This window comes from Ictalurus punctatus, chromosome 13 (genome assembly GCF_001660625.3).
Source record: "Ictalurus punctatus breed USDA103 chromosome 13, Coco_2.0, whole genome shotgun sequence".
Lineage (NCBI taxonomy): Eukaryota > Metazoa > Chordata > Actinopteri > Siluriformes > Ictaluridae > Ictalurus > Ictalurus punctatus.
Genome location: NC_030428.2, coordinates 23,475,625 through 23,489,798, shown reverse-complemented (window position 1 = coordinate 23,489,798; position 14,174 = coordinate 23,475,625). Strand labels below are relative to the sequence as shown.

Sequence of the window (14,174 nt, the reverse complement as noted above, 5' to 3'; positions counted from 1 at the left end):
AGATTACATAGTGAATAGGAAGACATTTGCTATTCTGTGCACTGGCTTGAAGAAAAAAAATAAAAAAAATAATAATAACAATAACAATAATAATAACAATAATAATCATAATAACAAAATATATTCCTGTGTAAAGACAAATCAAAGCTGTTGGATATTTGGGTCATGTAATAACTCCAGCTAAATATAATCACCAAGAAAACATTATGGGTGTAAATAAATAAATAAATAATCGATGCACCGATGTATCGGACAGTAATCGCCAGTACACCATTGGAAGATTTAAATGAAGATGGGTTGACAAAAAAGGTACATATTGCACAGAAAAATATATTTGCAGAGTAGTGTATTTCATAACCAGTTAATGTTAATATATAAAAAAGTTGATATTATATATTACCAGTTTGATGTTCAGTGATGGAGTAGAAATGCTTTTGTTTGTGGAGAGTGAATGTGAGATTAACAGGAGGTCTTTTAGAATTCAGTCAATGTTTATATGAATTAATAACATTCAATATGTTGAGAAATCTTACTTTAAGCTTCAGAATTGAGTTCATGTGTTAATGTTAATTAGAGTAGTGTGTTTTCTGTTTATAAGACCAGTTACTCTGAAACAACTTGTTGAAATGGAGAGAATAAAGTTTTTATTTGCATTTCCTTCAGAATTGTAGAATGAATTATTATTCATTGAAAAGAAGGCATAGAAGGCAGAACTATCGGTATCGGCCGATATCTCTCTGAATAATCGGTTTTTGGAATCGGATGAGAAATTTAGTATCGGTGCATGTCTAAAATAAATACAAATCTGATATATTATAATAAAATTATGATAATACCTCCTTGTGGTACCTTCTATGGTTTATGTAACCTAAATACATGCTTTAGCATTATGGCTAATGTTTAAAATGTATACAATTATTGGCTGAGTAATGATTTCATTACTAAAAAGAATTATAATTCAAATACAGCTGTTTAGGAGATTTGAAAGGTCTAGTACACACATAGGCTTCTACAGCAGGGGTACAGGATGCCTGGAGTCCAGCACAGTCAAAGGAAAAAGAATCCCAACAGGCCCTTTATAATGCACTATATAAAATGCAGAATCTATTATATTATGGCATAGGTATTTCACATATATATGGTATATAAGGAGCCACGGTATTAAAATGAGCAGAGACCCAACAGCGAAAGACCAAAACAAAGCCAATACATGGGTCTCAGTGAAAAGAAAAACAATATTCAATGCATTCATATATAACAATATAAAAAATCTGAAACCTAGAAGTAGAAAAACAACAACATTTCAATAGGGAAAGGTTCTACTGTACATAACCAGAGAATGGTGCTGATATTTACTGACAATTTCTGACAGTTTTCGAGGATGACTTTTGTGCATGGATGTTGACCAATGAATAACCTGCATCTCTAGCTCCACTCATATGCTTCTGTTCGGTATACCTGATAAAAAATGTAAGCAAATTCGTGTCTCACTTAGTAATGAAAATAAGGACAAATTGTAGGACCACATATTTGTTGCTGTGTGAATTGGTAAAATGTTACAAGGCTACAGCCATGTGTGTGTGTGTGTGTGTGTGTGTGTGTGTATGTGTGTGTGTGTGTGTGTGTGTGTGTGTGTGTGTGTGTGTGTGTTTCAGCTTTGTGCTGGTGACACGGGGTTCCAGTGTTAGAGGCAGCCCCCCCTCTGCTCTCATTGTGAGCATATAAAGACGGCTTGGAGATCTGGACCCTGGAAGAACCCTGAATCTTCTGAGAGTAAGTGCCAGAACCACACGGATCTCCGCCATGGCAAAGTTCTGACCGATACAATTCCTGCAACACAGGACACACTGCAGGTCAGCTGTTCACGAGTGTGTGTGAAGCTGTACGATGAAGAAGAAGAAATCTCACCTTGGTCCAGCAGAAAATGGAACAAAAGCATATGGGGAGCGTTGTTTCTGGTTGTCTAGGTCAAATCGCATGGGGTCATACACCTGCAAGAGACAACGTTTATGCCCTTTAACTGAAACAGACCCGGTAAAGGAGGCCAGACCCAGTAAAGGAGGACATGGCCTCTTTGAATGCTAGTTCCATTGAGGGAGGTGTGGCCTCTGTGCCTGTCAGTCCTGAGGTAAGAGACATCACCTCTCTTCCTGTTAGTATCAATGAAAGATGCGTGGCTTTTATGCCTGTCAGTGTGAGTGAAGGAGGCGTGGCATCTGTGTCAGTCAGTTTCAGTAAAGCAGGTGTGGCTTCTATGCGTGTCTTGAAACAGTTCAATCATATCTTGAATTGTTGGATGCTATAAATATGTAAATCATACATCAGAACTTTGATCATATATTGAGATGAACCTCATCTAGTCTCGCAGTGAGACGTGACCTAATCGTGCAAGGATTATAACCATGACCTTTTCATGGGATTAATAAATAATACATCTGAATGCACTTCATGAAACAATGAAAAACCCAAAAGATTAGCGACATAGCATTATAAGAGAACTCTACATATCAAACAGAAGTTCTCTCTGTTGTCTTAATACGAAAATTTATGGCTCACCTCTGGATTAGGCCACACATCTGGATTATGATGGGTGCCATAAACACTGATCAGACAGATAGCTCCTGTGAACAATAAAACATGTGCTTAGCTGCATTGCAAATCAGAGTGCTCCCTTAATAAATACTGAGTTCACATAAAAGCTTGAAGTAAAGACAAGAACCACTGAATCGCTAAAATACAGCACCACCGTTATAGACACACAACGGCTATTTGAGTGTTGATAGCTCCCCCTTGTGGTGAATATGATGTAAACATGAGGGAGTGAATAGAGCTGCGTGTGACAGTGTTTCTCAAGTAATAAAATGCAATAAAATCACAGGTCAAAGTTAAGCATATGCTGGTGTAGCAGCTAGATTTGCTTGTATTTCCTCATTTATAAGTCACTTTGGATAAAAGCGTATGCTAAATGAATAAATGTAAATGTCCTAACAAGCTTTAATCAGGAAGTTATTTTGGATGAATGTGAGGCATGAAATGTTGATTTATTCTAAGATTTTACACACATAACAGCTAGGAATAATGGACAGAGTGAAGATGAGGTCAACCGGATGTGTTCCCGAGATCCACTCTTGTTATGAAAGTTACAAAGTTAATTAATAAGTGATTAATTAGATTAAGAAGTGATTAATTACCCTCTGGTAGGGTGCGTCCCCCAGGAACATTCATATCCTGAGAGTAGTATCAGGTTAAAGCCAACACAGGTGGATGAAGCCTCATGCTTTCCTTTATGCACATGGTGGTGAAGGTCAGGTTACTGAGGTCTTCCCTAGAGTCGATAAAAATAGAGAAATAATCTCTATAGCGAATAAAACATGTCAAACAGAAACAGTATAGAAATCATCCATCACGTCAACCTTCCTTCTTTTTCTGTCTTTATATTTTGATGTCTAAGTGATTCAGTGATTAGCATATCTGACTGATTCATGTACTTGATTCATATCAAATCTGTATTTAAAAAAAAATATTCATTGATTCATTCTGAGAGTTTCAGTACCCAGTTTTAATTTATTAAGCAAGGAATAAAACACTTCTGGTCGTGCTGTAAAATTTTCACTAACAGCATGCCAAGAGGTTTTATTCCTCTTATACCACAGTGATTTGCCAAATGTTAATTTTTTTTATTGATTTATTAATGAATGAAACATCATACTTTTATCCATTTATAGTTACATTTACTGTTGTGGAACGCATCTCTTACATTATAACGGCTGTAAACTGTTGTTCAGTCACCACCTTCTGAATAATAATCATGTGTACAATCACAACACTTTTCGAATGCAAAGTGGTGCTGTACTTCTACCACAAAAGTGACGGTTCTCTGCTGAAGAACTGATGGTGAAGGATTTGACTTTGGAACGTAAACCGATTCATAGTTTGTAAATACCAACGCCTAGTTTACAACTAGTAAAATCCTCCATGATAGGTATTATTTTTATGCTGCGCAGTAGTTAAACTAGATCAGATCCATGTCAGCGGTAAAGGAGTTGCTGATACTAACCTTGTGTGGATCAGTATTTAAGGTTCTATGCTAAAGTCTAAAAGACTGAGTTTAAATCCCAGGACTGCCACTGTTGCAAATAAATTGAAAGCTTTAACATTCTTACCATGTCATATTTTCCTAACTATTATTTTATAATGTACAGAAGATAATACTCATAGATGCATGTAAAAAGTTGTAGATTAATAAACTGATGCTGATAAAATAGATGGAGGTCACAGAGAACTTCATGGGATTAAGTGACTTGCGAACCACATGAGCTCCTCAGTGTCTCTGCCTTCAAGAAGAGCGTTGATCTCAGAACGACAGCGGTCTTGGTACTCCTGGTGCATGGCCAGATTATACAGAACCCAAGAGATCGCACTCGCCGTTGTGTCATGACCTAAGAGAGAAAGACGAGACAAACTTCCTTGAGCACTTCCTTTTTTCCTTGTATCGTCACATTCCTGTGATGGAAAATATACACGCAATGACGCAAAGCAGCACATGTTACCTGCAAACATGAACGTGTCTGCTTGTGCTTTAATCTCCTAATTTGACAGGCCTTCTCCGTTCTCATCCTGTCAGAAGATATCAGTTCAACACGTTAGACTCCTCACGGCTCAAACTGGCCCCTCGTATCTAAAACGCTTTATCCAGAACAATTCGAATTTTAATCATTTGTTTTAAAATGCTCATGTTTGACAGAAGAAGTATGATATACATTATAAAGACTAACATAAAACATCTATCAGAGCGAGTTATAAAAGCAGCACTTTGGTTAAAATGAATAAAGAACTCCAGAGAAAATAAATGCATGATTGATTTTTATTCATGTTAATGATTTTTTTCTCCTTCTAAATTCTTCATTCATTGAACAAAATTTCTTCCCTTGTGGTACAATATTAATGGACCTAACCTTGGATGTAAACCTTGCACAGTCACAGAGTCAAAATAACAGTCCTCCGTCATAACTGTTCCCAAGACTACAGGACGTACTCCCACTCGGAAAGTCCATTAGAAGCTGAGTTTTGACGTAAAGGAGAGTAAAAGGAAACGAACATTGCCTATTAAAAGGAATTAACCGTTGCCTACCATGCAAGGTAAATTGTTATAATTGGTATAATTGCAGGGTCATTATTCCTGACTCTCTCCACTTGAACCACTGTGTTTAGTCATGCTTGAGTAGATCAGCCGGAAACCTCAGCATGCGCCGTAGAAAATTAAATCATGTTTACTTTATGAAAACAAGTTCAGTTTGGATATATTTCAAAAACTTGTTTTAACTTGCAATGTTTTCCAATCTTGAGAACGCTACGCAAAACTGGTACTGTTACAGACTGGCCAAATGTAAAGAGAAATGAATTGTTAGGTTTTCGGTGGATGAAGCTTCATAAAAGGATCATTAGGATTTTCTTACGTATGATTAAGAAGTGGAATGATGGATTTGAAATCATTTTAATGTATTTTTTCATAATATATGAACTACATGGATTCTAATTCTGACGTTGTGCAGGAAACCTTTAACCTTCATGTTGCGCTGTATGTTTCTTCGTGACTCTTGATTGCATTACATCGGCTGTATTATCTTAACGATGCAACCAAATCATGTCTACATCATGTGCCTGTGTGAGCAAACCAAGACTTCCTATATGAACAATGCATTCTCAGCTGATCGACAGGTCGTTTGTTATTTCACCCCGTGTAGACATTATCCTATAGGATATAACCCAATATTAGCTGAGACAAGACACATCCAAGACAGCATTTGCTGTAACCTTTAAATAAATAAATAAATAAATAAATAAATAAATAAATAAAAAACCCTTAAAAATCACTCTGTCTTTCGAGTTTGGCCATTTTACCTTCAAGAACCACTTCACCAATTCAACACACTGTATCGTCACCTTTAACATAAATGGTCTGCACTTATACACCGCTGTGTCTCCGTTCATTCAAGCGCTGTGTCTCATTCACCCATTCACACACACCAAAGGATAGTAGAGCTGCCGTGCAAGGGGTCCAGTGTCTTGCCCAACGACACTCCAGTATGTGGAGTCATGTGGGCCGGGAATCGAACCACCAACCCTACGATTAGTGGACAACCCGCTCTACCAACTGTGCTACAGCCACCACATACTGTATCTATCCTTGCATTGGATTGGGCTTTAGTTTGGATCTAAGCATCTGCGGAAAGAATAAAAAAAGTAACTGTTTGAAATCACTCGCTCACCTTTGACAGAAGCAGCACCTCTATAAAGTCAACTGCTCTCCTCTTGTTGCCTGTCGTGCTTGTTTGTGTGGAGCTTTCTGTCCGTCTCTGATGGATGAATATATATATATATATATATATATATATATATATATATATATGTATATATATATATATATATATATATATATATATATATATATATATATATATATATATATATATATTAATTAAATGATCATTAATGATTCCAACTGCTGGTTGTTTGGAAGAAGGGATGTTTTCTTAACATTTAGCATATAATCTTTAAGCATTATTATAGGCATACATTCTATTTACAAGCTGATTGCATTAATATTGTAGATGAACAGAGAAATACATTTCTAAAATTCTAAAATGATGCAAGAAACATGGATGAATTTATATAATCTACCCCAAATATTTACTGCAGTCTATCACACAAGACAGGTAATGTGTCTGAAGTTGTAGTTAACAAGTAAGGAAAGCTTATAGCTACCAGATTAGTCTCATGCAAACTGATTAAAGTACTACAAAACTGCTCAGTAATAGGATTGGTTTTGGATTGGATTTCACAAAACAGCTTAATAAAATTGTATTTAATAATAATTAAACAACAAGAACATGAAAGTCAAATTGGAACTATATTACACTTAGTAGTAACAGAGTCTAATGCTGGTGCAGACTACAAACCTTGTGTGGAGAAAGACAGTGATTTTGGCTTCAGGATGTCTACCGTGACTGCTTTTAGCTCTGTCATATCCGTTTGTTCATTTTTATAGATATCTGTGTCTCGTACTGTGTCAGAAAGCACATAAACAAGCCTATTTGAGATACCAGGCTCAGTATGATTTGAGGCAAGTATGTGAGGATTTACACACTCAGCCTGCACAATACTAAACTAATAGCTAATAAGTTTTAGAAGCAAACTTTATATTTAGTATACAAGGATCATTTTTATTTTTGGCCTAACTGATACTTTAAAAACCGTTTCCTCTTTACTCTGGATGAACTGTTATGGATTTAGGACATTCTTCCTCTACAGAGAGCAGCTGGCTTTGCGCTTGTTTATGTAGGCATTAAGCAGATAGGTATTAGTTTGTATATTTGCAATGAAAGTATTTGCTCAACATGCTACAACGCTGGATTGTAAAATTAGAAAATTATGTAATATCATGTAAACCACTGCAATTCCAAATTTTACTCCTTGTGCATGCCAATGACAGAAACTAAAGTATGTCTCCTAAAAAAATCTTTAGATACCAAAAATACATTTTATTATAGGTTACACCATGTAGTAGTTATATCATGAATCACTGAACCACATATGTAAAACCATGAAGTAACGTCTAGTTTATTTGTCAACAAGCAATAGCAGTAGGAAGGAGGACATAAAACTGCATGTAATCTCTTTTGGGTCACCATACACATGAATGCGCCACATTTAAGTGTATGAAGGAAGGCAAGTGATCCATTTAAGGGTTTTCAATTGACACATCACTTAAAGTAATAATATGTTTTCAATTTCTAAACTCATGTATCATAGAACTATGTATAAAATTATCCATGTACAGTATATCAATATAAATGACATATAATTTTATTTATTTATTTATTTATTAAATGTAATGTATCTTCAAATTCTAATATAAAAAAGGAAAGGTAATAAATGTGATATTATATACACATAACCTTACTGGAATCACAGTTGCTCAGTGGTCGAATCCTAAATGGTCATATAGTGCATTACATAGATATGATAACGCCATTATGTAATAATCTAATCTATAATGTACGTCATAGATTACATAGTGAATAGGAAGACATTTGCTATTCTGTGCACTGGCTTGAAGAAAAAAAAAAAAAAATAATAATAATAACAATAACAATAATAATAACAATAATAATCATAATAACAAAATATATTCCTGTGTAAAGACAAATCAAAGCTGTTGGATATTTGGGTCATGTAATAACTCCAGCTAAATATAATCACCAAGAAAACATTATGGGTGTAAATAAATAAATAAATAATCGATGCACCGATGTATCGGACAGTAATCGCCAGTACACCATTGGAAGATTTAAATGAAGATGGGTTGACAAAAAAGGTACATATTGCACAGAAAAATATATTTGCAGAGTAGTGTATTTCATAACCAGTTAATGTTAATATATAAAAAAGTTGATATTATATATTACCAGTTTGATGTTCAGTGATGGAGTAGAAATGCTTTTGTTTGTGGAGAGTGAATGTGAGATTAACAGGAGGTCTTTTAGAATTCAGTCAATGTTTATATGAATTAATAACATTCAATATGTTGAGAAATCTTACTTTAAGCTTCAGAATTGAGTTCATGTGTTAATGTTAATTAGAGTAGTGTGTTTTCTGTTTATAAGACCAGTTACTCTGAAACAACTTGTTGAAATGGAGAGAATAAAGTTTTTATTTGCATTTCCTTCAGAATTGTAGAATGAATTATTATTCATTGAAAAGAAGGCATAGAAGGCAGAACTATCGGTATCGGCCGATATCTCTCTGAATAATCGGTTTTTGGAATCGGATGAGAAATTTAGTATCGGTGCATGTCTAAAATAAATACAAATCTGATATATTATAATAAAATTATGATAATACCTCCTTGTGGTACCTTCTATGGTTTATGTAACCTAAATACATGCTTTAGCATTATGGCTAATGTTTAAAATGTATACAATTATTGGCTGAGTAATGATTTCATTACTAAAAAGAATTATAATTCAAATACAGCTGTTTAGGAGATTTGAAAGGTCTAGTACACACATAGGCTTCTACAGCAGGGGTACAGGATGCCTGGAGTCCAGCACAGTCAAAGGAAAAAGAATCCCAACAGGCCCTTTATAATGCACTATATAAAATGCAGAATCTATTATATTATGGCATAGGTATTTCACATATATATGGTATATAAGGAGCCACGGTATTAAAATGAGCAGAGACCCAACAGCGAAAGACCAAAACAAAGCCAATACATGGGTCTCAGTGAAAAGAAAAACAATATTCAATGCATTCATATATAACAATATAAAAAATCTGAAACCTAGAAGTAGAAAAACAACAACATTTCAATAGGGAAAGGTTCTACTGTACATAACCAGAGAATGGTGCTGATATTTACTGACAATTTCTGACAGTTTTCGAGGATGACTTTTGTGCATGGATGTTGACCAATGAATAACCTGCATCTCTAGCTCCACTCATATGCTTCTGTTCGGTATACCTGATAAAAAAAGGTAAGCAAATTCGTGTCTCACTTAGTAATGAAAATAAGGACAAATTGTAGGACCACATATTTGTTGCTGTGTGAACTGGTAAAATGTTACAAGGCTACAGCCATGTGTGTGTGTGTGTGTGTGTGTGTGTGTGTGTATGTGTGTGTGTGTGTGTGTGTGTGTGTGTTTCAGCTTTGTGCTGGTGACAGGGGTTCCAGTGTTAGAGGCAGCCCCCCCCTCTGCTCTCATTGTGAGCATATAAAGACGGCTTGGAGATCTGGACCCTGGAAGAACCCTGAATCTTCTGAGAGTAAGTGCCAGAACCACACGGATCTCCGCCATGGCAAAGTTCTGACCGATACAATTCCTGCAACACAGGACACACTGCAGGTCAGCTGTTCACGAGTGTGTGTGAAGCTGTACGATGAAGAAGAAGAAATCTCACCTTGGTCCAGCAGAAAATGGAACAAAAGCATATGGGGAGCGTTGTTTCTGGTTGTCTAGGTCAAATCGCATGGGGTCATACACCTGCAAGAGACAACGTTTATGCCCTTTAACTGAAACAGACCCGGTAAAGGAGGCCAGACCCAGTAAAGGAGACATGGCCTCTTTGAATGCTAGTTCCATTGAGGGAGGTGTGGCCTCTGTGCCTGTCAGTCCTGAGGTAAGAGACATCACCTCTCTTCCTGTTAGTATCAATGAAAGATGCGTGGCTTTTATGCCTGTCAGTGTGAGTGAAGGAGGCGTGGCATCTGTGTCAGTCAGTTTCAGTAAAGCAGGTGTGGCTTCTATGCGTGTCTTGAAACAGTTCAATCATATCTTGAATTGTTGGATGCTATAAATATGTAAATCATACATCAGAACTTTGATCATATATTGAGATGAACCTCATCTAGTCTCGCAGTGAGACGTGACCTAATCGTGCAAGGATTATAACCTTGACCTTTTCATGGGATTAATAAATAATACATCTGAATGCACTTCATGAAACAATGAAAAACCCAAAAGATTAGCGACATAGCATTATAAGAGAACTCTACATATCAAACAGAAGTTCTCTCTGTTGTCTTAATACGAAAATGAATGGCTCACCTCTGGATTAGGCCACACATCTGGATTATGATGGGTGCCATAAACACTGATCAGACAGATAGCTCCTGTGAACAATAAAACATGTGCTTAGCTGCATTGCAAATCAGAGTGCTCCCTTAATAAATACTGAGTTCACATAAAAGCTTGAAGTAAAGACAAGAACCACTGAATCGCTAAAATACAGCACCACCGTTATAGACACACAACGGCTATTTGAGTGTTGATAGCTCCCCCTTGTGGTGAATATGATGTAAACATGAGGGAGTGAATAGAGCTGCGTATGACAGTGTTTCTCAAGTAATAAAATGCAATAAAATCACAGGTCAAAGTTAAGCATATGCTGGTGTAGCAGCTAGATTTGCTTGTATTTCCTCATTTATAAGTCACTTTGGATAAAAGCGTATGCTAAATGAATAAATGTAAATGTCCTAACAAGCTTTAATCAGGAAGTTATTTTGGATGAATATGGGGCATGAAATGTTGATTTATTCTAAGATTTTACACACATAACAGCTAGGAATAATGGACAGAGTGAAGATGAGGTCAACCGGACGTGTTCCCGAGGTCCACTCTTGTTATGAAAGTTACAAAGTTAATTAATAAGTGATTAATTAGATTAATAAGTGATTAATTACCCTCTGGTAGGGTGCGTCCCCCAGGAACATTCATATCCTGAGAGTAGTATCGGGTTAAAGCCAACACAGGTGGATGAAGCCTCATGCTTTCCTTTATGCACATGGTGGTGAAGGTCAGGTTACTGAGGTCTTCCCTAGAGTCGATAAAAATGGAGAAATAATCTCTATAGCAAACAAAACACGTCAAACAGAAACAGTATAGAAATCATCCATCACGTCAACCTTCCTTCTTTTTCTGTCTTTATATTTTGATGTCTAAGTGATTCAGTGATGAGCATATCTGACTGATTCATGTACTTGATTCATATCAAATCTGTATTTAAAAAAAAATACAGATTCATTCTGAGAGTTTCAGTACCCAGTTTTAGTTTATTAAGCAAGGAATAAAACACTTCTGGTCGTGCTGTAAAATTTTCACTAACAGCATGCCAAGAGGTTTTATTCCTCTTATACCACAGTGATTTGCCAAATGTTAATTTTTTTTATTGATTTATTAATGAATGAAACATCATACTTTTATCCATTTATAGTTACATTTACTGTTGTGGAACGCATCTCTTACATTATAACGGCTGTAAACTGTTGTTCAGTCACCACCTTCTGAATAATAATCATGTGTACAATCACAACACTTTTCGAATCCAAAGTGGTGCTGTACTTCTACCACAAAAGTGACGGTTCTCTGCTGAAGAACTGATGGTGAAGGATTTGACTTTGGAACGTAAACCGATTCATAGTTTGTAAATACCAAAGCCAGGGGTACAACTAGTAAAATCCTCCATGATAGGTATTATTTTTATGCTGCTCAGTAGTTAAACTAGATCAGATCCATGTCAGCGGTAAAGGAGTTGCTGATACTAACCTTGTGTGGATCAGTATTTAAGGTTCTATGCTAAAGTCTAAAAGACTGAGTTTAAATCCCAGGACTGCCACTGTTGCAAATAAATTGAAAGCTTTAACATTCTTACCATGTCATATTTTCCTAACTATTATTTTATAATGTACAGAAGATAATACTCATAGATGCATGTAAAAAGTTATAGATTAATAAACTGATGCTGATAAAATAGATGGAGGTCACAGAGAACTTCAGGGGAATAAGTGACTTGCGAACCACATGAGCTCCTCGGTGTCTCTGCCTTCAAGAAGAGCGTTGATCTCAGAACGACAGCGGTCTTGGTACTCCTGGTGCATGGCCAGATTATACAGAACCCAAGAGATCACACTCGCTGTTGTGTCATGACCTAAGAGAGAAAGACGAGACAAACTTCCTTGAGCACTTCCTTTTTTGCTTGTATCGTCACATTCCTGTGATGGAAAATATAAACGCAATGACGCAAAGCAGCACATGTTACCTGCAAACATGAACGTGTCTGCTTGTGCTTTAATCTCTTCATTTGACAGGCCTTCTCCGTTCTCATCCTGTCAGAAGATATCAGTTCAACACGTTAGACTCCTCACGGCTCAAACTGGCCCCTCGTATCTAAAATGCTTTATCTAGAATAAGTCGAATTTTAATCATTTGTTTTAAAATGCTCATGTTTGACAGAAGAAGTATGGTATGCATTATAAAGACTAACATAAAACATCTATCAGAGCGAGTTATAAAAGCAGCACTTTGGTTAAAATGAATAAAGAACTCCAGAGAAAATAAATGCATGATTGATTTTTATTCATGTTAATGACTTTTTTTTCGTCTAAATTCTTCGTTCATTGAACAAAATTTCTTCCCTTGTGGTACAATATTAATGGACCTAACCTTGGATGTAAACCTTGTACAGTCACAGAGTCAAAATAACAGTCCTCCCTCATAACTGTTCCCAAGACTAATGGACTCAAAATGTCCATTAGAAGCTGAGCTTTGACGTAAAGGAGAGTAAAAGGAAACAAACATTGCCTATTAAAAGGAATTAACCGTTGCCTACCATGCAAGGTAAATTGTTAGAATTGGTATAATTGCAGGGTCATTATTCCTGACTCTCTCCACTTGAACCACTGTGTTTGGTCATGCTTGAGTAGAGCAGCCAGAAACCTCAGCATGCGCCGTAGAAAATTAAATCATGTTTACTTTATGAAAACAAGTTCAGTTTGGATATATTTCAAAAACTTGTTTTAACTTGCAATGTTTTCCAATCTTGAGAACGCTACACAAAACTGGTACTGTTACAGACTGGCCAAATGTAAAGAGAAATGAATTGTTAGGTTTTCGGTGGATGAAGCTTCATAAAAGGATCATTAGGATTTTCTTACGTATGATTAAGAAGTGGAATGATGGATTTGCAATCATTTTAATGTATTTTTTCATAATATATGAACTACATGGATTCTAATTCTGATGTTGCGCAGGAAACCTTTAACCTTCCTGTTGCGCTGTATGTTTCTTCATGACTCTTGATTGCATTACATTGGCTGTATTATCTTAATGATGCAACCAAATCATGTCTACATCATGTGCCTGTGTGAGCAAACCAAGACTTCCTATATGAACAATGCATTCTCAACTGATCGACAGGTCTTTGTTATTTCACCCCGTGTAGACATTATCCTATAGGATATAACCCAATATTAGCTGAGACAAGACACATCCAAGACAGCATTTGCTGTAACCTTTAAATAAATAAATAAATAAATAAATAAATAAATAAATAAATAAATAAAAAACCCTTAAAAATCACTCTGTCTTTCGAGTTTGGCCATTTTACCTTCAAGAACCACTTCACCAATTCAACACACTGTCTCGTCACCTTTAACATAAATGGTCTGCACTCATACACCGCTGTGTCTCCGTTCATTCAAGCGCTGTGTCTCATTCACTCACACCAAAGGATAGTAGAGCTGCCGTGCAAGGGGTCCAGTGTCTTGCCCAACGACACTCCAGTATGTGGAGTCATGTGGGCTGGGAATCGAACCACCAACCCTACGATTAGTG

At 36.2% G+C, this 14,174-nt stretch overlaps 1 protein-coding gene and 1 pseudogene across 1 annotated transcript in view; both read right to left on the bottom strand.

Annotated features, from left to right (window-relative positions):
• The window catches only part of LOC108274321 (docosahexaenoic acid omega-hydroxylase CYP4F3-like), a gene marked incomplete in the record, with an annotated part of 44,664 nt that overhangs the window by 6,753 nt on the left and 23,737 nt on the right, over positions 1-14,174 (bottom strand). The window contains 3 exon segments of the mRNA NM_001329279.1: positions 9,802-9,885; positions 9,964-10,316; positions 10,611-10,676. Of these exon segments, the coding sequence (NP_001316208.1) occupies positions 9,802-9,885; positions 9,964-10,316; positions 10,611-10,676 (503 nt within the window).
• Positions 98-7,026, bottom strand: LOC128634550 (cytochrome P450 4F6-like; annotated as a pseudogene).